This window comes from Macrotis lagotis, chromosome X, assembly GCF_037893015.1.
Source record: "Macrotis lagotis isolate mMagLag1 chromosome X, bilby.v1.9.chrom.fasta, whole genome shotgun sequence".
Classification (NCBI taxonomy): Eukaryota; Metazoa; Chordata; class Mammalia; order Peramelemorphia; family Peramelidae; genus Macrotis; species Macrotis lagotis.
The window spans coordinates 684,299,814-684,323,772 of record NC_133666.1 but is presented as its reverse complement, the minus strand read 5'-3'; the positions used below and the strand labels follow the sequence as shown (position 1 = coordinate 684,323,772).

General features: G+C 50.5%; 1 protein-coding gene across 3 annotated transcripts in view; it reads left to right on the top strand.

Moving 5' to 3' along the window:
• The window catches only part of FOXN4 (forkhead box N4), a 30,269-nt gene that overhangs the window by 2,255 nt on the left and 4,055 nt on the right, over positions 1–23,959 (top strand). For all 3 annotated transcript variants that reach the window (XM_074206108.1, XM_074206106.1, XM_074206109.1), the window contains exons 3-8: positions 19,552–19,703; positions 20,619–20,734; positions 20,822–20,932; positions 21,297–21,424; positions 23,009–23,105; positions 23,595–23,802. In XM_074206108.1, coding sequence (XP_074062209.1) covers positions 19,552–19,703; positions 20,619–20,734; positions 20,822–20,932; positions 21,297–21,424; positions 23,009–23,105; positions 23,595–23,802 — 812 coding nt within the window. The remainder of the gene's footprint in view (positions 1–19,551; positions 19,704–20,618; positions 20,735–20,821; positions 20,933–21,296; positions 21,425–23,008; positions 23,106–23,594; positions 23,803–23,959) is intronic.

Genomic DNA, 23,959 nt, shown 5'->3' with positions numbered 1-23,959 from the left:
ATTCCCAGGGAGAAAAGACCCTGGAGAGAGCAGAGAGCACCCCATTGTGACTGGGCTGCTGGGAGGCAGGCACCCTTGGCAGCCTTATTAGAGGTAGCAGAAAGACCCAGGAGTCCAGGTGCACCTCCTTGATCTTCAAATACTCTACTGGATTCAGGGAGTGATCAGAGGGTCCTGGGTTCAGATTCTGGTTCAATTCCTTAGTTCTTAGATAAGTCCCTCTCTTTGAGCTTCAGTTTTACCGCCTATTAAAAAACAAACAAACATGAAGCTCCATGGTAGCTAGGATCTCTTTGGATTGGGCCTAGAGTTTAAATCATGCCTCCAGTACTCACTACCTGGACAATTTGATTAACCCCCTTCAGCCTCAGTTTCCTCAACTGGAAAATGGGGATAATCACAACGCTTCCTGTGAGAGAATCAAGGAGGTGATATAGATAAAGTGCTTTAGAAACCTTACAGAACCATTTCAGTGTTGTGATTATTATTTTTCCACAACTCTGTTTCCTCTTGTAAAACGGGCACAATACTTAGACTGTTCATCTGTTTGAGACGAAAGGGCTTTTAAACCTGAAGGCTCTCCAGAAACAGGAGTCTGTCAGTTGGGGGGGCGGGGTCTTTGGTGACCTCTTTTCTCTCCCTTCCCCACAAGACACCCCTTTGGTCTTCCTCCTTCCACCTCCCTAATGACAACCAAAGGGAAGGAACTGTGTGTGTATGATATATTGTGCAAGTAGTATGTGTATGTGGTATGTATATGTGTGTGATGTGTATGTGGGGAGGGAATATGCATGTGGTGTGTGTGTGTATTGGAACAAATATGCTTATACAACAGGGACATGGGACAGGCTCCACCCTATAGACTGACCTCGGAGACTTTGGAAAGACCCAGGACATACTTACTTAATGGAAACGCCCAACTTTGGACCTGCAAAGTTCATCTAGGTAGAGAATCAGAGATTTTCAAGCTGGAGGAAGGACACAGGTCCTCTAGCCCATGCCCATGTCTTGGAGTGATACTGGATCTGGGGACCATGACCAAAGGACTGCCCTCGCCCAACCTGTGGGACCTTAAACTTGCCTCTTACTGGCTCTGGGCTTATAAAATCCTAGATCCAGAGCTGGAAGTTCCCTCAGGGATAGCTTATTCAGAATTCTTCTTTGATAGGAGAACCCTAGACAGAGGGAGGATTTGAATCCATGCCTTCTGACTCCAGAGTAAATAAGATCTTACTAATTGAGGGTTCTTAACCTGGGGTCTATAAATTTGTTTAAAAAATATTTTTATACCTGCATTTCAGTATAATAAGCTTCCTTTGCAATCCTAAGTATTTTGATTATGCAATTAAATGCATGTTCTGAGAAGGGTTCCCCAGACTTCTCCAGATTGCCCAACACCCCCGAGGGAGATGTTCTCCAAGGACCTTTCAATGAACCCCCCAAAAAACACCCCAACAAATTATGAAAGAGAATTGAGGCTGAGATTGGGGGTGTTCCTCTCTCTGGCTCATGGAGCTTTGAACCCTGGGAGATGTGTCACCTCTTTACAGATGGTACACTGAGACCAGGAGTGAGTCAATGGTTTCCCCAAGTCATCCTGTGCCACAGAATGGAGGTTAGGGGTGCCTGGCTCTGCAGTGGGTTTAGGGTCTTCCCTAGCCTGGTTCCTCTTCTTTCAACTCAGCCCCCAGCCCTGGGAAAGCCCCAGGGATTCCGGGCAGAGGAGGTTGTGCTGGGTCAGAGGGAACTGCAGCAGGCTCGGGGAGCCCCTAGCACCAGGGGATGAATGGACCTGTCATCTTCGATCAACCCCATTTACTCTCCTGCCTTGGCTCCTGCTCCAGGGAGGGGAGGAAGGGGGGGATCTGGGGCTGCCATTTATGGGAAGGAGGAGGGGACCAAAGTCGATGGAGAGTCCAGCCCCATTCATCCTGGCCAGGGCCTCTAGACATTCAGCAACATTGCTGCTCTGGGTGGGCTTTGGGCCACAGGCAAAAATGAATTTGGGGGGGAAAGACTGGGGGCAGCAGAATGTTGGATGTCAGGGGTCAGGGTGACACAATTTATTAAACTTTTACTAAGAACCAGGGGAAACCCAGAAAGCCTGGAGCTGCCCTTGCCCTTGGGGAGTGCCCAGTCTAACTGGGGAGGGGAGAGGAGGGGTCTAGGCCAGAAATCTTCATCCCAGCATCTCACAAAGGAGAAGCCTGAGGCCCAAGATCCAGTGCTCCAAGTCACACTGCAAATTAATGAGGAACCCAGGGTTAGCTTTGGGTGGGACCCCTGCTTAGATTCCTGAGGATAGAAGTCTCCAGGCAAAGCCAAGACCCCTCCCCACCCCAGCCCCCATCTCTGTCTCTCTGTTTCTGTCTGCATCTTTTCTCTCTGTGTTTCTCTCTTTTCCCTGTCTGCCTGTATCCATCGCTGTGTCTTTTCTGTCTCTTTTCTTTGTGCCTTTCTGTTTCTCTCTCTTTTCTCTCTGTCTTTGTCTCTGTCTCTCTGTCTTTGTCCCTTTTCTCTTTCTCAATCTTCTTTCTCCCCCTCTTCAGAAATGTCTGAATCCCCCTTCTCCACCCAAAGAGAGTGAGCAGATAGGGGCTGGGAAGCTCTCTGAGCCCTTTATGAGCTTGATTATTCCTTGGTTGCCTATAACTTTATAGAAGGGAATCTCGGACTGGGAGCTCCTTAAGGCAGAGTCGGTGCCTTAGTTCTTTGTAGGAGCATTTTGGATGCTTAAGCAGTCAGATTCTCAAAGTTGGAAAACCCCTCAGATGTCACATATTATTTTTATATACATTATCTTATTTGATCTTCCCCACACCTCTATGATGTAGATCTTAGTCCAGCCTGGATGTGAATAGTTTCAGATTAAGGATGATGATGGTGATGGTGATGATGACGATAGTGATGAGGATAGTGATGATGGTGATGAGGATAGTGATGATGATGATGATGGCGATAGTGATGATGGTGATGAGGATAGTGATGATGATGATGGTAATGGTGATGATAGTGATGATTGTTATGGTGATGATGGTGATGAGGATAGTGATGATGGTGATGATAGTGATGATGGTGATGGTGATAATTATATAATTGTTTTCAATTGAATAAGTTAAGGAACTCTCTCTCTCCAGTGTACACGGTCACCTGTTACTTGTGTCCTTGATCAAGTCAACAGATCAGTCCATAGATCAGTCATGTTAGCCTGTGCCAGTTTCCTCAACTGTAAAATGAGAATGATAATTGCATCTATCTCCCAGAGTTCGTTTATGTAAAGCACTTTGCAAACCCTTTAAAGCCCTTTAGAAATGTTTGATATCGGGGCAGCTAGGTAGCACAGTGGATAGAGCACCAGCCCTGGAGTTAGGAGGACCTGAGTTCAAATTCAGCCTCAAACACTTAATAATGACTTAGCTGTGTGGCCTTGGGCAAGCCACTTAACCCCATTTGCCCCGCAAAAAAAAAAAAAGGAAAAAAAGAGAAATATTTGATATCACTATCTGATATTCTTGGCTCTTGTCTGTGATTCCATCCTAATAATAATAGTTAATATTTATATAATACCTATAAAGTTTATAAAGCTCTTTATAAATATTATCTTAGTTGATCCCAGGAAGCAGGTACTATTATCACCCAATTTTACAGGTAAGGAAACTGAGGCAGGCTGCTGTGAATGGCTCAGAACTATCTAGCTGGTCAGGATTGGAGACCATATTCCTGGCTCTATTCCTAGCTCCAGGCCTAGCCCCCCTCTTCCAGGCCACCCTGATATCCTCAAGTTTGTGAGCAATTTCCTCAAAGACATTCTAGCTATCATGAGCATTATTTCCATTTAGCTTTGGGGAAGCAGGCTCAGAGAGGGTGTGAGGTCACACAGTGAGATAATGCTGTCACAAATGACCTGAATGGAGAGGCACAGTTTGGCTTAGGCCTTGGGGAGGAAGTGGAAGGGGAAGGAGGATCCTGAGGCCTAGGCTCCATGGCCCAGGAGGTTTGGGAGAAGCGTTCAGAGTGCCAGGAGGTTCATACCTCACCCAGCTGCCCCCATTGTCTGTCCAGTAGGGGATGAAAGAGCTCTTGTGGATTGTGCTAAGGTGACCAGAGGTTCTGGCAGTACCAGCCATAGGAGGTTTCCAGGCTAGGATCTGGTAACAGAGTGGTGGAAAGTTGGTTGAGCTTGCCGGGGTACAGAAGGCCATCCTCAGAGTGTTGGCCAAAACTGGGATGTTCTGGCCATAGAACCTTAATAAAGAGGGTGATGGGGAGCATAGCTTCAGAGCTAGGAGGCTCTTTAGGCCAGCCCGTTCCTCTGGGTGGTAAACTGAGGCCCACAGACCAGAAGGGATTCTTGGGATCACTCAGAAGCTTAGAGCTGGAGGGGGCATCAGAGACCATCGAGGCCATTTTACAGATGGGGAAACTGAGGCCTGGAACATTCCATTGAACCGACCAAAGATGCAGAATTAGTGAAGGCCCTTTCTGCCACACACTTTGAGCTTTGTAGTAGAGGCACACCCATCCTAAATGTGTCATGGATCCTTGCAATGCCTCATCTGAAAATGGGGCTAATAAAGCTCTAGAACCTTTCTTATAGGTTCTACGTGAGGGATGGAAACAGACATTCATTAGACAAGCAGAGCCCTGGGCTAAGCTGTTTACAAACACCTTGTTTGACAACCCTTGGAGGGAAGTGTTGCTATAATTGCCATTTTCAGTTAGGGAAACTGAGGCAGGCATGGGCTAAGAGACTTTCCCAGGGCTGCATACCTAGGAAGCATCTGAGGTCAGATTTTAACTCAGGTCATCCTGACTCCAGGGCCGGTGCTCTATCCATTGCCACCTAGCTGCCCCAACTCAGGACTATTCGAAAGAGCTTGGCAAGCCTTGGAGACTATAGAGACTTGGACATTATTGTGTGAGATGGCTGTGATCACAGAACTCTGCATCTGTTTGGGCCTCAGAGGCTGGGAGACAATGCTGGAGGGGCTTGGGATCAAAATGACCTGAGTTCAAATCCTAATTCTGAGCCTCCTTAGCTGTGTGACTCACCAGCAAACCTTGGAACTGTTCCCAGACTCAGTTTCCTCATCCATCAAATGGGTAGAATAAGACTCAAAGCATTTCCTCCCAGGGTTAATGTGGGGCTCTACCAATGTATTCTAAAGCTCTGGCCCTGAGGGAGAAGTGTTTCCTTGTGGCTAGCAAGCTGATCTTGTAGCCAGAAGGACCCGAGTTTGAGTCTGGCTTCTGACTGTAATCCTGGACAAGTCATTTGACCTCTGTGCTCTGAGACTGAAGGGTGGAGAGGGTGTCAACTTGCACTGATAGTGGAACTGTTGTCACAAGTCCAGTTCCTGCCTCTGTCCCCTGGGCTCACTCCAGTACCCAAAGAGTGGTCTAGCCGAGAGAGAGAGAGAGAGAGAGAGAGAGAGAGAGAGAGAGAGAGAGGCGTGATCATTGAAGAGCCAGCATGTCCGTTCTCCTGTCACATAATTAGCAAGTATGCATTAAGTGCCTACTAGACGCACTGGGGGTCCAGATACAAAGGATGAAACATTCCCCATTCTCAAGGGGCTTAGGTTGCCTTGGGTTAGAAGCCAAGGACCCAGAGAGATAAGTGCAGTAGTACAGAGCATGTGCAAGGTAGGGAAACTGAGGAAAACCTCAGGGGGATGGTGGTCTGCCCACTGGAGTGACTGTCAGGGTGATGAGACCATGGTTCTGATGGTGGCGTTCTCATAGTTGTGTCAGGCCACCCAGTTCACAGATGAGCACAGTTAAGTCTCACAGTAGGGAAGCAGAGGGAGGCTCCCAGCTGAGGGGGATACCCACTGGGGCTCAGGTAGGGAAAATTCTCAGCTTCTCCAGGAAAACGAGCTGGGCCCTAACCACCAGTATCTGCCCATTCCTCTCGTCCTGGGGTCTCTCTCCAGGATGGAGCTCAGAAGAGTAGAGATTAGAGCTGGAAGGGATCTGAGAGGTCAACGGACACTTATTAGGCACCTACTGTATATCAGACACTGTGCCAAGAGCTGATCGTAGATTTAGGGCTGGTCATTGAATCCACTCCTTGACCTCATTTTACAGATGAGGAAGCTGAGGTTCAGAGAACAAGAGTGTCTGGCCCAAAGTCACACAGCTTGTGTGTCTGAGGCAGAATTTGAACACAGGTCTTTCTGACTCCATCCAGGGCTTTCCTCACTAGGCAGCATCCCTAAGAGCTGTGCAGTGGTGCAGCTGGTAGATTTTTGTGCGTTATTAATAGGTAAAGGGAAAGCAGAGTCACTAATTCCCCTTTGCCTCTGGATACTGGAGGTCTGCCGGGGACCTCCAGTCGGGACCTCAGAACTGTTTTTCAATGATAGATTCCCCGCCCCCACCTCCCCAGTCCGGGTTCCAGCAGACCCTCCCCCAGCCGGGCTGTTCAATGTTGGCCGTTATTTTTCAATTGCTCTGCAGGGAGTGGATGGGCAGCAGCTGGCCCTGCCAGCTGTGGCCTCTGGGGCAATCACCAATGCTTCCCGGTTCAAGGCCTCCCCAAATGAGGCAGCAGCCGCTGGCCACAGCCACCCCAGGGCCAGGAGGAGCCTTTCACAGGCTCAGTGGGAGGAGGAGCGAGGAACCCTCCAGCCCTGGACTCCCCAATCTCATCTTCCCTGCACACACACCCCTAGATCTGCAGCCCATGGTGCTCGACTCCTGGTGAAACTCTGGTTCCTAGATATGTCCTAGAGTGGGTGGGACCCCAGGATCTCAATTTAGGGAATGAGCACTGGATGGGGGTGGGGGCCTGGACCTTAGGCAAGTCTCTCCCTTTCCTGCTAAATGAGAAAGCTTTGAATTGGATAATCTCTAAGGCCCAGCGCAGACATCCCCCGTTCTAAGACCCCTCCCAGCCCTGAAACCCCTGTAATAAGACCCATCTCAGCCCTGACTTTCCCCTTCTAAGACCCCTCCCATCCCTGACATCCCCTGTTCTCTAAGAACCCCCCCCCCAGCTCTGATATCCCCTGCTTTAAGACCCCTCCCAGCCCTGACAATCCAGGCTTCCATAATTCCAAGGCATTTGAGAGCGTGCTTCTCTCCCGGCGTGTTTAGCTCCCAAGGTTCCACTTCAGTTTCCCTGTGGTCAGGAACAGATGAGAGGCCAGGGCAGCTTCACATGCTCTGGGCTTCTTCTTCTTTTGTGTAGGCTTTGGTTTAGGAACAAAGATGTTTTCTTGTTAGCCTGTAACAGGATATGGAAGGAGGGGGGCAGGGGAGGGCCATAGAGGAATCCACGGTGAATACCGGGAAGAGCAAACGCACCCCTGGACCAGCCATCCTAAAGGAGAAGTAGGAGCTTGGGAACCAGTCCAGACAGAGGCATGGGGAGCTAGGAGGGGCCTGAGAATGGGGCTATCTAACCTGAGAGGGGTCTTAGAACAGGGGATGTCAAAGATCCTTTGAGCAGGGAGCTTACATCAATCATTCAAACAGTCAGCATGTATTAAGCACCTACGGTGTTCCAGGCTCAGTACTAGGGCCTGGTAATATAAAAGGTGACAAGACAGTTCCTGCCCTCAAAGAACTTACTATATGATGGGAAAGGCAAGCTGCAAACAAATGTATTCAGACAGGCAAACTAAAAACGTGAAAATAGAAATAACTTGGGGAAGCCACTCAAATTAAGAGGGGATGGGAAGACTTGCTGAAGAGGAGGGAGTTTTAGGGAGATTTTAAAGGAGGCCAGGGAGGTCAGTAATCAGAGAAGAGGAGGGAAAGCATTCCCAGCCGGGGGGGGGGGGGGGGGTCAGGCAGATTAGATGCCCTGAGCTGAGAGATGGAGGGTCTTGTTTATGGAACAGCCTGAAGACCAGTCACTGGACCTAGAGTATACACTAGGGAATGAGGTGTAAGGCGAGTGGGAAGGCAGGAGAGGGCTGGATTATGAGGGGCTTCGAATGCCAGAATATCATGTGTTTGATCCTGGAGGTGATGAGAAGGGGAGTGACACGATGGGACCTGAATTTTAGGAAAATCATTTTGGTAATGGAATGGAAGATGAATTGGAATGGACAGAGAGCGAGACAGACAGACTCCCCAGTATACATGAGGTGATGGGGGGCTTGCACCAGGGCCAGTGTCCAAGGAGAGAGGGGCTGTATTCAAGAAATGCTGCAAATACGAAGCAGCCAGGCCCTGGTGCCATCTTAGATCTGGGGGTGAGAGCTCGGGAGGAGTCCCAGAGATGCATAGGTGGGAGCCTGAGGCACTGGGAGGAGGGTGGGGTGCTCCACAGGCTTGGGGAAGTCTGGAAGTGGGGAAAGGACAGTGACTTTAAGAAGTCTACTAAAGGGGTGGCTAGGTGGCGCAGTGGAGAAAGCACCAACCTGGGAGTCAGGAGTACCCGGGTTCAAATCCGGCCTCAGACACTCAATAATGACCTAGCTGTGTGGCCTTGGGCAAGTCACTTCACCCCATTTGCCTTGCAAAACCTAAAACAACAACAAACAACAAACAACAACAAAGAAGTCTGCTAGACATCTGGTCTGAAAGACACTTGAGGCTGGCAGAGAGATGGGCAGGAGGGGTGGAGTCAATCCATCGGAGCTGATGGGTTCACCAAGGGAAAGAATATGTAGGGAGAAGAGAAGAAGGTCCAGACAGATCTTTTTAGAAAGATTTTTTTTTTATTTTGAGTTTTACAATTTTGTCCCCATTCTTGCTTTTCTCCCCCTCCCCCCACAGAAGGCAGTCTGTTCGTCTTTACATTGTTTCCGTGGTCTACATTGATCTCAATTGAATGTGATGAGAGAGAAATCAGATCCTTAAGGAAGAAACATAAAATATAAGAGTTTGAAAAATTATATAATGAGATAACAGGTTTTTTTTTTTCTAAATTGAAAGTAATAGTCTTTGGTCTTTGTTCAAACTCCACAATTCTTTCTTGGGATACAGATGGCATTCTCCATTGCAGATACACCAAAGTTGCCAGACAGATTTTATTTTTATTTTATTTTATTTTTTTAGTTTTTTGGGCAAGGCAACGGGGTCAAGTGGCTTGCCCAAGGCCACACAGCTAGGTCATTATTAAATATCTGAGGCTGGATTTGAACTCAGGTCCTCCTGACTCCGGGGCCAGTGCTTTATCCACTGTGCCACCTAGCTGCCCCTCCAGACAGACTTTTAAAGGACACCTATGGTTAGAATATGTGATCTGGGTGAAGACCCAGCAAAGGTGGGAGAGAAGGAGCCGACGGGTCAAGGCTGCAGTAGGGGCTAAGGCTGCAGAGGTCAAGAAGGATGAGGAGGGAGAAGAAGCCACTGGATTTGGCAACTAAGGAATCATTGGTAACTAGAGGGGGCAGTTTGGTGGAATGATGACTAAGAAGAGAAAAAGTGGAAGCCCCGAGAGAGTGGATGTTTTTTCAAAGAGGTGAAATCTAGAGCAATAGTTATTGGGCATGAAGGGTCAAGGGAGGGGCTTTTCAGGGCATGTTTGTAGGCAGGAGGGAAGGAATCAGTAGGCAGGGAGAGATTGAAAATAAGCTAAAGAGTGGGGATGACAGGGGCAGTCTGATGGAGGAAATGGGATGGAAGAGATTGTTTAAATGAGTAGAGGGGTTGGCCTTGGTGAGGAATCAGACCCATTTATTGCATGAGACAGGGGTGAGGGAGGAGAGACTATCAAAAGATGTCTGAGAGGAGCTGAGGATGGGTGGAGAAGGAGCTGCCTCGTGAGGAGTGGCCTCTGTTTTTTCTAAAATATGAGGTTCCCAAGGTTCTTAACTGAGAGAGTAGGAGGAGGGGGAGCCATGGGGATGGCAGGAACCTGGAAACATGGGATCTTAGATTGGAAGAGACCCCAGAATCCCTCATATTTACTCAGCCCATGAAAGAATGAGTGAATGTATATGTGTGCATATGGATGTGTGTGTATGGATGTGTCGATGTGTATGGATGACTGCATGTGTGCATTGAATCCTTTCCCTGTTCAGGTCTCGTGATAGGCACCAAAGTCTAAGAAAGTGTCCCTATCCCTAAAAGGCTTTCAGTCTTGGGGAGCTAGCTGGGCATGAGGAAGAGACCATGAAAAGGGAATGATGATGGTATTGTAGTCAGTGTATGAATGGAAAGACCTCAGAGAAAAGGGAGATCATAATGGACTGACGTAGTCAGGGAAGGTTTCAGAAAAGGCAACATCAGAGCTGGACCTTGAAATATGGGGAGGGTCTGAATAGGCTGAAAGAAGAGCGGAGGGCCTTCTCATTGGGGGTAGAGAGGACTGTGACCCAGGATGTTGGAATCTTGGGGAATGTTCCTAATGAGGGGTATCAAAGCCACACACTTAATATTAGCTGTGAATAGTAAAAGAAGAACTCACAAGCTTGCAACTAGCAAAAAACTTGTTGAAAACTATCTTTGCTTGTAATTGGGAAAGATTGTTTGGAGTCAGTAAAAAAGGTAATTTAAAAAATATTGGGCAAGTCATCCCCCCTGTGCCTCAATTTTCCCATATGTAAAATAAGAAGTTTAGGCTTGAAAGCCTCTAAAGTCTTTTTCCTAAATCCATGGATCAAATGAGAAAATATTTCTAAAGCCCTTGTTCCCTCCCTCCCACCATGTCCTTATAATTTACCTTTAGATCACTTCATGTTTTGGCTTTTCCTTGCAACCCTGTGAAACAGGAAGTCTATGAAGGAGGTGGATGGACTTGGCCATGAGGTTGTGACAAAGACAAGACTCAAGCCTCACTCTCCTGGCTCCAGGATCAGGGCTCCCTTCTCCTGCTGATCATTGCCTGGGCAGACCGTTGGCACACTGTGTGCATTGCCTGGGCCTAGACAGTCATGGCAAGAGTTAAAATTCCTCTATTCATTTTGGGGGCTTTTTTTATACAAGGCAGTGGGGTTAAGTTACTTGCCCAAGGTCACACAGCCAGGCAATTATTAGGTGTCTGAGGTTGGATCTGAACCCAGGTCCTTCTGACTCCAGGGCTGGTGCTCTATCCACTGCACCACCTAGCTGCCCCCCTATTCATTTTTTAATGGTTTATTCCCACCTTGAAGTTTTGTTTTGTTTTTTAAAGTTAATCAGATCAGGCCAACAGAGAGATTTCCACTGGGGTCAGTGGTTTGGAGAATCCAACTCTGTTCAAAGCTCCAGACTTCTCCTTTCCCCACTGTTTCCATCCCATACCTTTTCCTAGTTCTTCCTTCCTTCCTTCCTTCCCTCCCTCCTTCCTTCCCTCCTCCCTCCTTCCCTCCCTCCTTCCTTCCTTCTCTCTTTCCCTCCCCTCTCATCTCCCTTCTTTCTTCCCTTTTCCCTCTCCATTTCTTCCTCTCCCTTCTTTCCATCTTCCATTTCCGCCTTCATTTTCTTTCTTTTTTCTCTTCTCCCTTATCTCCACCATCTTATTTTGCCCATTCTCCATTCCAGCTTTGACAAAGGCCTCCCCCAGACTCAGTCCTGTCCTACACACCAGGGAACTTAATGAAAACTCTAAGGGGGACCTTAGCCTTGCCTGCCCTCAGTGGTAGTTATCTGAGTTGGCTGCACATTCAGAGGGTCACGGTTACCTACCCCAGAGAAAGGGAAGGCCTGGGAGTCACAAGGTCATCTTTCTTAGAGCTGCTCCACAACCCTCATTTGACAGAGAAGATTGAGGTCCAATACAGGAAAAGGATTTGCCCAAGAGCACACAGATATTGGGTGGAATTTGAATCCAAATCCTCTTCTGGCTCTTTCCACCATACCTTGCTGCCTCTGCTAGAAGCAGGAGGAATCTGAGCCTTTAGTTTCTGTGGAAATCTATGAAAATCACCTAAAACCAGAAACTTTTGTGCAGCCCCCCTCCTCCAACTCTGATGGGATTGGAAACTGGTGTAAAGGAGAAGAAGCTGGCTTCTTCTGGTGGCTTCCTATTTTAACTAACTCCCTTTGCTAATGAGACCCCACTTCTTCAGAAGGCCTGAAACTTTGAGCTCCCTTCAGATTGGGCACTTGGGCAAAACCCCCATGGTTCAGACTTCATTATGACTCTGCCTGGAATCAGGGTATTCATAGCAGGGTCAGTGCTGGGAGGGGTGATCTTGTCCAACTTCCCTCATTTTATAAATGAGGAAACTGAGCCCCTCAGAGGGGGGAGTGCCTCCCCTTGGTCAGGCAAGGAGAGAGGGGCAGAGCATCTTCCTGAGGATGATTACTGAGGGCCTAGAGAGGACAGAGGCTTGTGAAAGTTTCTGGGCTGTGGCCTATTGAGACCTGGAGGGGCAAGAACTCACCCAGACCCATCCAGGAGGTCTTGGCAGTTGAGATTCAGAGTCAGGCCTTTGAGTTCCACAAGCTAGCACTGATCCATGATGTCCTTATTAGAATACAAAGGTTTTCCAGGAAAGTCAATCTGCATTCTGACCTCTGGTCTCATGAAACTTATAGTCTAAGGGAGATTGGGAAAAGGTAGGGTCCAGACCTGAGAGGAAGGAGGTGAGAGGACTCCCAGACCCTGGAGCACTCCCAAGTATGGAAACTCCCTCCACCAAGACAGGGCAGCACCTCCTTTGTGACTTGAATAATTGCCTAGAACTTGAGAGGCTGAGCATGTGTCAGAGGCAAGCTTGGTACCCAGGTCCTACTGGCTCTCTCGCCAGGAAATCACCCATTTAGGAGTTTGCTTTTACCTGCATCTGATCCTATCTCCTGGGAGATAATGGTCAGGGGCTGAACTAGGAGCTAAGACTTGGGTTTCAGACCACTTTGGACTTACCTGCTGTCTCTCTGACCACGGTCTTTTTCACCTATAAAAGGAGGCTAATCATAGTAACCACCCCCACAGGATTGTGAGAACTGATGGACTTAAAGCTATGCATCACTGCCAGATATTACTGGAATTATCTCATTTAATAACTGTCATTTGGTAGAAGAGGCTACTAATGGTCAGAGAGGGCAAGTGACTTTCTCATGGTCCTGAACCTAATAAGTTTCTGAAGTAGAATTTGAACCCAAGACTCTTGAATCTGAGTCTAGTGTTGTAATTTATTCTCGTGGACCCTCTGGTCCAAACACTTCATTTTTCAAAGGAAAAAACTGAGGCCCAGAAGAGAGGAGGCACCTGCCCCAAGTCATAGAATCTCAGGGTTAGCTGGAGCCTTAGAAGTCTTCTTCTCCAACCTCTCATCCAGTTCTGTCACTCCTTCTACAGCATTGATCTACAACCCCAACTTTCTCTGCTAAGACATCTTCCTTGACAGGGGCCAGGCTGAAGTAGAGAAAAAAAGAACACAGATCCCTGATATGCTTGTTTATTAGCTGTGTGACCTTGGGCAAGTCCCTTCTTCTTTATTCTTCTCTGTTTTCTCTTCTGCAAAATGGGTATAACATTTGTTCTCCCTACTGTAAAACACTAAAGAAATGAGAGTCATTCCTATTATTCCTCCCTAACAAAGTCCTACTCTGATCCCTCATCATTAAATGAATGTGTTCTGGGTTCTAGAAGGCTCTTGCCATTGGAATAGGAAGTGGGCTCAGGTTAACAGACCAAGTCTGTTTTCTGCAGATCAAGCTGGCTAATTCACCAATGGAGTGACCACCTGGCCATCAATTTATTTTGGGTATAGCAACCAATGAAACAAAGATACAAAATGGCCCTAGAGCCTTTGCAGCCCCCTCCTCTCCTGTAGAGGTGGTGGCAGAGAATCACAGTTTTCAGATGATTAACAGAATTGAATTTGACTGGTGGTCCAATGGGCATGTTGCTGGTATAACTGAATGGTCCCCACCTTGATGATCTTGCTGGAAATACAGGCAGAAGACAGAAAGAAGAAAAATTGCACCTAGATGGAAAGATGATTCCCTGATCTTCCTTGGAACAACAGAGATGGGCGTTAGTAGGATTGATTTTATCCAATGTCCAGAAGCAATGAGAATCATCATTTCCCAGGATATTTGGTCATTACTAGCAAAAAGACCACCATGAAATTGGTGTCATTCAGTCTTTTCAGTTGTATCTGACTCTTCATGACCCCATTTGAGGTTTTCTTGGCAAAGATACCAAAGCAGTTTTGCCATTTCCTTCTCCAGCTCATTTTACAGATGAGGAGACTGAGGCAGAAAGAATGAAGTGGCTTGCCCAGGGTCACATAGCTAAGAAGTATCTTGGGCCACATTTGAACTGAGGAAGAGGAGTCTTTTTATTTCAATCCCATTGCTCTATCCACTATACCACCATGAAAATAATTTTACCTAATGCTTCAGTATTACTTGATGAGAGAGAGGTCAAAGACTTGTAGATGATCCAGGAGCCTCAAGTCTCCCTCTCATGACAGCTCTCAGAAAACTAGCCCTGGTAGGTGCTAGGTATGGTTGGAACCAATGGAATAGATTCTATCCTAACATACAAGAAAAGACATTTTTTTCTGGTGTGGGAGTTCTCCTTGAATCAGTTGTCAGATCATGGACTTCTCAGAGATAAGAATTGGTAAGAAACAAGAAGAATAATGAGGGAAAAAATAGAACGCACAACTGAAACATCCTACGCGAATCACTTAAACAAGAAATGGCCGACAATGACTAGAATCACCCCATGTGAAAGTTTAAACAATGACAGTGAATTGGCTGAACAAGAGATCTGAAGAGCCCAGAAATCTCCTCACTCAGTCGACATTTTACTGACTTGCTAAAAAGAAACTGTGGGTGTATCTGGGACAATGGATTGGACCAAATTGAACAGGAAGAGCCATGAAATAGAAGAAAACAAAGTGGCCCTCATAGGATGGGTCCAACAAGGCTAACCTATGGGAGTCCATGAACAAGAGTTACATAGTTTAGGCAGATAGGAATGGATTAATCTCCGTTAATCAAGGGGACCTCATCATCCTAATCATCTTCCTCTGAGGGGATTCTAGCCCTAGGAAGAGGATTTCCTGGGGTGGGAAGAAGAGCTCTCGATTTGACATCAGTGATGATGATGATGATGATGATGAAACAGTGATGTTAGCTAACACTTATATGGAACCAGTGATGATGATCATAATGATGATGATGATGATTATGATGATGACAACAGTAATGTTAGCTAACACTTATATGGAACCAGTGATGATGATGATGATTATGATGACAACAGTGATGTTAGCTAACACTTATATGGAACCAATGATGATGATGATGACGATTACGATGACGACAACAGTGATGTTAGCTTACACTTATATGGAACCAGTGATGATGATGATTATGATGACAACAACAGTGATGTTAGCTAGCACTTATGTGGAACCACTGATGATGATGATGATGATGATAATGATGATGATGATGATGATGACTTTACCATTATTATCTCATTGGAATTTGGGAGGGAAATGTGTGACCCAGGTATGTTACTTGACTTCACTACTTAATGGTTTAGGTTTGGGCAAACCTGTGAGCCTTAGGCTTCTCATCTGCAAAATGGGTATAAATCATAACTACATGACCCCTTAAAATGCTATAGAAATACTTTGTGACTCAGGCTTTTGAGTCAAAGATGTAGGTTTGAATTCTAGTTCTTCCATTGACCACTTGTGTGACCTATGAACCTCTCTGACACCGAGTCTATGACCAATGAATTCAATGGAGGATTGGGAAGGACTACTTGTTCTTCTTAGGGGAAGATGCTGGGGTTTGTATGTCCCCATGCCATACATGTTCGTTGACTGACTAAGAGCCAGACCTAGAGCCCAGGCTATGGACCAACTCCTGTGCTGCTCCCCTTTTTTCCATTCTACCTCATTTTCCCAAGGTAAACAACATTACCCATTGTCAATTCCTAAAGACCCTTGGGACCAGCCCTACTTTGTAGGGTCTGACCAAAGGGGACCCTAAAAGATCACATGTTAATTTCAACATTGCATCTTTTTCTAGATGAGCAGGTGGGTAGGATTAAGGAATGGGGCTTGATGGATAGGAAAGAACAGGGGAAAGGAAGAAAGGAAGGAAGGAAAGAGAAAGAAAAAGAGATCGATAGTCTACTCCTATCTCTGTCACCTTGAACAAGTTCCCTTCCCCCCATAGGCCTCAGTTTCCTGATGAGTAAAATGAGTGGATGAGACCAGATCCCTGATGACCCTCTAACTCTAGATAAATGGTTTTCAGAGATAGTGGCCTAAGGGAGATGTCACCCATCCCTCAGGATGGGGTTCAGCTCCATCCTGCACTGAGTATGGTAAGGGGGAGTGGTCTATGGAGGCCAGGGGGGAAATGACAAGAAGCAGATGATGGATAAGTCTTGACCTGGCATTGTTAGGCTAAGTGATGGAAACTCCTAGAGGGTTGGGTAGGGATCCAAGATTCATAGAGTTAGAATCAGGAGGACCCTCAGAACTGGGCGGGGGGAGCTTTCAGGGTTAGGAGGTGCCTGAGAGATCATCCACTCCCAGGCCTCATTTCAGAGGTAACCAAACATCCCCTTAGGGTTGGGTGACTCCTCAAAGTGCCACACTAGTTACTGGCACAGGCTGTTTCCCGCACCAGCCCCTGCAGCTCCTGCTCTGACATCTGGCCAGTTATAGCTGAACTTGGGCAGCCGGTGGCTCAGTGGGTCGAACCCTGGGCTTCAGCAAGACATGACTTTGAATCCAGCCTCAGACACAAGCTGTGGAACTCTGGGCAATTCACTTACCCATCTGCCTCAGTATTCTCAGTTGTAAAATGGGAGTAACAGCAGCCCCATCACACAGAATTGTTGCGGAGGATCAGATGAGACAATATCTGTAGAAAGTGTTTAGCCCATCCCAGGGCAGCCTCCATAAATGCCTACTTCTTTTCTTTCCCTCTTTGATAGACCACAGCCTCCACAGGCCTCAGTTTCCCCATCTGTAACATGTGGGTGACACCCCTGCTCTGTCTCTCTCACTGGACTCCTGAGAGGATTCTGTGAGAACTTGTCTGGGGAAGCCCACGGGAGGGTCAACAGAGCCCCAGGGGGGCCTCAAGGCAAGGCCCTCATTTGACAGTATAACAAAATTGAGGCCTGGGGAGGAGACCCCAGGCAGGGCCAGGACTTGAACCCAGGTCCTGTGGTTCCAGATCCTGACCATTCCTAAGGAGATTTGGTGACTTGTCTATGACCCTCTGGGCTAGGAGTAGACCTGGGGGATGAACCCTCTGCCAGCCTTGACCCTCTCCCAGAGTAGCACTAGCTGTAGCTCTGCCCTGGGTGGGGGGGGGGTCTCAGCTTCCTCCATCTCACACATTTTCACACACACACACACACACTGCTCTCAGCTTGAGGGGGAGGGACCCTGGCAAGCATGTGCATGAAGTCCCTGGTGACCCCGCCACCCACCTGACCCTGGGGATGGGGGTGGGGGGTGCTCAGGCCTGTCTGCAAGGGCCCCAGCAGGGAGCAGGGAGCCAGATGGTCCCGGGGGCTGGGGGCACGCTCGCTGTCAGTCAGCCAGATTCACTGGGAGTCGGGTGGAGGCGGTGAGGGGGCTAGAGGTCAGAAGCAGTTAGACAGGAGACCCCGAGACAATGGGGGCCACGTGCCGTGGGGGGCCGCGGTCGCTCCCAGACAATGGATGGGCAGCCGACGCCAGCCGGGGCCAACTGTCGTGGGGGCCACCGGGGCCCGCCTGCCCACTTTTCAAACACTTTGGGCTCCTGTTTACATTTGATCCAACCAATCCCTGGGCACGGGGGGGGGTGGTGGTCACCTGATGCCCCCTTTCCTGGGATAGCAAGCTTTAGCCTGGACCAAGTAACTGAAAGGGAGTTGCCATGACAACACTAATTATGGTCCCAAAATCTACAGTAGGAGGAGAGAGAGAGAGACAGAGACAGAGAGTCAGGGACAGAGACAGAGACGGAGACAGAGAGAAAGAAGGCCAGAAGCTGGGCTGGTGTGGAGGGGGAGAGAGGGGGCCTGGCCGGCCCCCCTGCTCAGACTCCCCAAGGCACCTCGTGCCCCTGCCTTTGCTGCCCCCTCCTTGCTCTCCTCTCTCGTCTCTGGCTCCTCACTCTCCTTTCCATTGGAAGGGGGTTGATAATAAAACCAATCCATAATAGGAGGTCTCTGCTATTCCCCCAAGACATCACCCCGCCTGAGCCCCCTCCCCCAGCTCCAAGGTCTGCAAGGTCCTTTCCACATTATTTCACTGTGATCGTCACCGGGGTCTCCGGGGGTCAGGCTGTTGTCACCCCCTTTCCACAGCTCATGCGAGATAATGGGAATCGAGCCCTCAGCTGGGCCTGGCTGCAGATTCTAAGCCAGGCCAGTTCCTAGTTCTTCCCCTTCCCAGTGGAAGAAATTGCGGCAGCAGAGATGACACGACTCATCCAGGGTCCCCAGGGAGTGGCCGGGACCCCCTCTGGGCCCAGGCCTCCCCACCCAGGCTCTGTACGCCCCCTCCTCACTGCCGCCTCACTTCCCCATGGAAGTGGCGTGAGTCAGTCATGGACTCAATGGACTTGGAGCCAGAAGGACCCAGAGCCGGACCCAGACCCAGGCTCCCCCAGAGCTGAGGCACATTTGAAACCGGGGGCCCCATGCTGCAGACCTGGTGTTTTGCCCCTTGACTGGACCCTGGGGTCCCGTTTTGGAGCATCCTGGATCCATGGGGCAGCTGGGCTGGGGAAGTCCCTGAACTCTCAGAATTCTGTGTAAATGCAAAACAAAATCCCCAGGATTCCAAAGGGAACCAAGGAGGTAAAAATCGTGACCCAAAGAGAGTCTGGACAAAGAAGCCCAGAGACCCTGCTTAAGACATCCTGGGATGTCCGATTTGGAGGTGACCCCGGAGGCCGCCACCAACCCAGCCCAGAAATAGGAATCTCTCCACGGCTTCCGGGGTGGGGGGGCAGATTTGTGGAAGGAAACTGGTCTGAAAATCAGTTCTAGTCTGGTCCTGCCCCTATGTGACCTTGACCTTGCCATGCCTCAGTTTCCTCATCTATTAAAACAAGGCAGCAGAATGAAATAGTTTCACATTTTATATTCCAAACCGCCACCCCCCAGGCCCGATCCCTCCAGTTCTGATACAGCATAGCTGAGAGGTAACCTAGAGCAGGGGTGTAGGGCTGGGAGGGGTCTCAGAACGGGGGTGGCAGAGGTGAAAGGGGATGGCAGAGCTGGGAGGGCTCTGGGTGGGGGGAGCTGAAATTGGTGAGCCCAGTCCCAACTTTTCCAGATTAAGGAAGTGCTGTCCAGAGAAGGGAGATGGGCTAACAGTCAAATAACCTCATTTATATGGCAGCACTTTATGGTCTACAAAGCACTTGACATATTGGATCTGACTTGAGGCAGGGACTGGCCTTATCCTTGCTTTACATATGGGGAAACTGAGGCTGGGAAAGGTTCCCTAACTCATCAGAGCCCCCCAGCAAGTGAGTCCCTGAGGCAAGATTCCTTCCCACTGGAGACTCTGACTCCACAGCCAGGGTCCCCTACCCCCAGCAGCCATCCCCCAAACTGTCCTTCCGGACCAGAATGGTGTCCCCCCAGCAGAGGCCACCTGGCCCCCGGCCCCCGACCCCCTGTCCACCTTCCCCACAACCTGCCTGCTCTGCTTTCTCGGCTTCCCGCAGGCTCGTGGCCCCGGACTCCTCCCGGGCGGCCGAGGAGGAGCTGCCCAGCGACCTGCAGTCTCTCTCCTGGCTGACGGCAGTAGATGTGCCCCGGCTGCAGCAGATGGCCAGTGGCCGGATGGACTTCAGTGGAGCCTTGCTGCAGCAGACAGGTAGCTGGTTCTCCCCTGTCATGCCCCCCAACCTGGTGACCCCAGAGATTCTGGCCCAAGACTTCTGGGGTCAGCAGCCCATCCCCCAGAATAGAATTCCTGCAGCGTCCCCCCCCCCCTTCACAGATAGCTTGGCAAGGGCGGTGACTTAGCTAAGGTCACCCAGCTGAAACCTGGGCTCTTCCCTTTGCCCACCACATTACAGACTGTGAGCAGGTACAGAGAGGCTCCCTCCCAAGGCAGGACATCCTGCTCAGGGTCAGATGAAAGGGGTGATGACACTTGGGGTTTCAGGGTGCAGGCAGCGGTGGAGCTGGGGCAGATCCCTCTTCTGGTCCCTGGCCCTTCTGCTCTGTAGTCCTGTTTCCTCATTTGTAAAACACATGGGTTCGACTCACTGGCCTCTCAGGACCACAGGGGCTCCTTTCAGGGGTTCCCAGTTTGAAGTTCACTGGTGCCTAGAGCACCCTTTATTGTGTCCACTATGGAGGGGATCCTTTGTGGATTTAAGAATGTAATCCTGCAAAGAGGCTTCAGATGGACCATCCCAGGTTAAGCTCTCCTGCTTGGGCCCTGGGTGACCTTGGGAAAGTCATGGCACCTGCTAGGACTGTAGCAGCCAGGCTGGGGGGCCTCTGAGGCCCCCTCCCTGGGAGATGGGAGGGGGTGATGCAGGCTTCCTGGTGTCTTTGGGGTTGAAGAGGCTCAACTGGTGGACGGCCTTGACTTTGACTGGTGCCCCAGTCTGGTGAGCAGAGTGGAGGAAGCCAGAGAGTGAGGAGAGAGGGCTGGGCAGTCAAGGCCTGGGCTGCCAGACCCCAGGACACTTCTGAGCTTAGCTGTACTGGGTGGCACAGACCTCCCCCCACCCCTGGCAGTGGCCCGTTGTCTTTCTCTGCTTCATCCCTGCCCTAGGTCCCGTGGCAGCCAGTGTCCTCGCAGGGGGTGCCCCGGCCACCATCGGCCATGCGCCAGGCGTGCCCCCCCAGGGCATGCTGGGGCTCAGCGGCATCGGGGCCCATGGAGCCAGTGTAAGTGCAGTCGAGGAGGGGGGGCAGGAAAAGGGATCCCGGCCTCCACTCTGACCCATGGTGTCTTCTTCCTCCTCTCCCCTGCAGATGAGCCAGTACCCCCTAGGGGGCCAACCCTCTCCCAGTCTGCAGGACCAGCCCCAACTCTACCCGGCCCCCTCACAGCCAACATTCACTCTGGCCCAGGGCACCCATCAGGTACTGGAAGGAGGCACAGCCCCTGTGTGGGGCCTGGGGAGCCCTTGAGCCATTGGTGAGGAAAGAGGAGCTGTGGCCTTCCTAGAGGGCCAAGAGGGAGCCCCGAAATCCCACTGAGCCTCCTCCTGACTGCTTCTGCCTCCCCTGTCTTTGAGGCTCAGGTCAGGGGCTGCCACTAGGAAGTCTCCCTGACTGACCAGACGCCCTTTGAGGGCAGGCACTGGTGTCCCCCAGTCTCTTAATGATGATCTCTGTCTCTGCCTCTCCCTCCTCCTCTGTTCTCTGACATTCCTCCCTTCCTCCCTTTCTTCTCTCTCTCTCTCTCCCCCCCCCCCCCACCCCTCTTCCTCTCTCCCATGGTCAGTGTCCCCCTACTGGAATGTACAGCGGCACCTTCGGGGCGCAGCCTCCGTTCCCCCAGCCCCGCCTCCAGGTTCACTCAGCTCAGGACCTGCACCCCAAGCACTACCCCAAGCCCATCTACTCTTACAGGTGAGCAGCCCCCTGGCCCCCACAGCAGTCCAGGGCATGTTCTTTTTCAAGAGAGGGACGCTTGGCTCATCCCAGAATCCCCTTGTTGTAGCCCAACAACAGCGGGCCTGGAAACCCTGTGGATTGGCCCTAGGACCCTAGACTGACAGACAAGGGGTTCTAGCCCCCAGTAGGTTGGGAGGCTGTGCCCTGCCCACAAGCCCTAATTAACAATTAGCAGCTTCTGTTGCTCCTTACTTCAGTCCCGAAGGCTTCTGAGTATGTCATTCCCAGTTTACAGGTGGGGAAACTGAGACCCAGGGAGGGGAAGGGGCAAAGTCCAAGTTCATTCCGTGTCTTTTGGTGTTGGTGTGGAGGGTTGGAAATTACATTGAAACTGGAGTCCAAAGACCTGAGTTCAAATTCTGATTCTGATGCTTAACTGCTCATGTGACCTTGGCCAAGCCAGCCTCTCAGGGCCTCAGTTTCCTCACCTGTAAAAATGATGGGCTTGGACTCTCTGGCCTCTGAGGTCCTTTCCAGCTTGGCATCTGTGATCCCAGGAGCATCTATTGGGAAGAGCAGGGCAGTGATGCCAGTGGGTTGTGGGGCGGGGGACACGCTTCTCTTGAGATCTGGGCAGCCTCTGTAGAATGGAAGCCTCTCTAGGGCAAGTAACATGAGAGTGGCCAGAAAGTCAGGAGCTAATCCATGGGGAACCTCCACGGCCATCCGGTCTAACCCATGGCCAAGAAACACATCCCTTCTGGCATTTCCTTCCAAAGGGCTCCCCCAACTCCTGCCTGAAGCCCCCAATGACCCAGAGCCTCAGTTCCTAGAAAGGTACAGGAGAAGATGAGTGAGGGGGAGCCTCCTGGGGGGAGGGAGGGAGGGAGGAAGGAAGGAAGGGAGGAAGGAGAGAAGGGAGGAAGGAGAGAAGGGAGGAAGGGAGGAAGGAAAGAAGGAAGGGAGGGAGGAAGGAAAGGAGGAAGGAAGGAAGGAAGGAAGAAAAGGAAAAAAGAAGGAAGGAAGAGAGGGAGGGAGGAAAGGAGGAAGGAGAGAAGGAAGGGAGGAAGGAAGGAAAGGGGAAGGAAGGAAGGAAAGGAGGAAGGAAGAGAGGGAAGGAGGAAAGGAGGAAGAAGAGAAGGAAGGGAGGAAGGAAGGAAGGAAGCAAGGAAGGAAGGAAGGAAGAAGTATTAATAGAGTGCCTTCTGTGTACTCAGCACTTTTTTACAAATATCTTTTCATTTGATCTTCACCACAATCCTACCAAGGCTGTTATGATCCCCTTAGACTGAGGCAGATAGAGGCGAAATGACTTGCCCAGGGTCATACAGCTAGTAAACTGCCTTAAAGTCACCTGGGTCAGGTGGTGTCAGAGGTGGGATTTGAACCCAGGTCTCCCTCACTTTGGGGCTGGCCAGTGCAAGCCCCTTCCCCACTAGGTCACTGGCTTGTACCCCTCCCCCAATCCCTCCAGTACATGCGCTCCCTGGCTCCCCAGTAGAGGGAGGGAGGGAAGGAAGGACGGACAGACGAACAGATGGACACTCCAGAGCCCAGCCTTGGCCCAGAGGCTGAATGTACCGGGCTCTCTTCCTTCAGCTGCCTGATCGCCATGGCCTTGAAGAACAGCAAGACAGGCAGCCTGCCGGTCAGTGAGATCTACAGTTTCATGAAGGAGCACTTCCCCTACTTCAAGGTGAGGAGCTGGCCCGGGGCCCCTTGAGCCCAGGACCCCAGCGACCGCCTAATCTCGGGCCCCTGAGGCTGGGATAGAGACTGAGGAAGACAGTCAGCAGGGGAGCCCTCAAGGAGCTGGGCTCATGGGGGAGACAGACAGAGAAATTAGGGATAATGTGCTGAGGGAAGTCATGGGTGCGAGGGATCCCAGGGCGACCTCTTCCAGAGGTGGGGAGGTCAGCAGGCAGAGGAGGGGAGTGGTCCGGCAAGGAGGAGGCCAGAATCTGGTGGGAGGAGAAGCGTCCGTGATGAGGAGGATGGACGACAGATGGCAGTGGGGAGACCTGCAGGTGCCCCCAACGGACTATGGACATAGTCTAGACACCCCATTTTAGGAAGGACATGGAGGACGAGCAAAAAGGAGATTCAGAGATTCAGGCCCGGGAGGTGGTGAGCTCCCCATCACAAGTAGGCAGCCTCCCTTGGGGGTCACTTCCCTCCCTCCCAGACGGCCCCCGATGGCTGGAAGAACTCTGTCCGGCACAACCTGTCCCTGAACAAATGCTTCGAGAAGGTGGAGAACAAGACCAGCGGGTCCTCGCGCAAGGGCTGTCTCTGGGCCCTCAACCTCGCCCGCATCGACAAGATGGAGGAGGAGATGCACAAGTGGAAGAGGAAGGACCTGGCGGCCATCCACCGGAGCATGGCCAACCCGGGTAGGCCAGCTGGGCAGGGCTCGGGGCCTGGCACGTCCCCCGGGGCCTGGGAGAGGGCTGGGGCCCCAATCTGCCTGAGACTTGGTTTCCCCATCGGTCAAAGTGCAGACGGCAAAAGTTTCTGGGATTCGCCTTCTGAACCTGCAGGGAGGAGCAA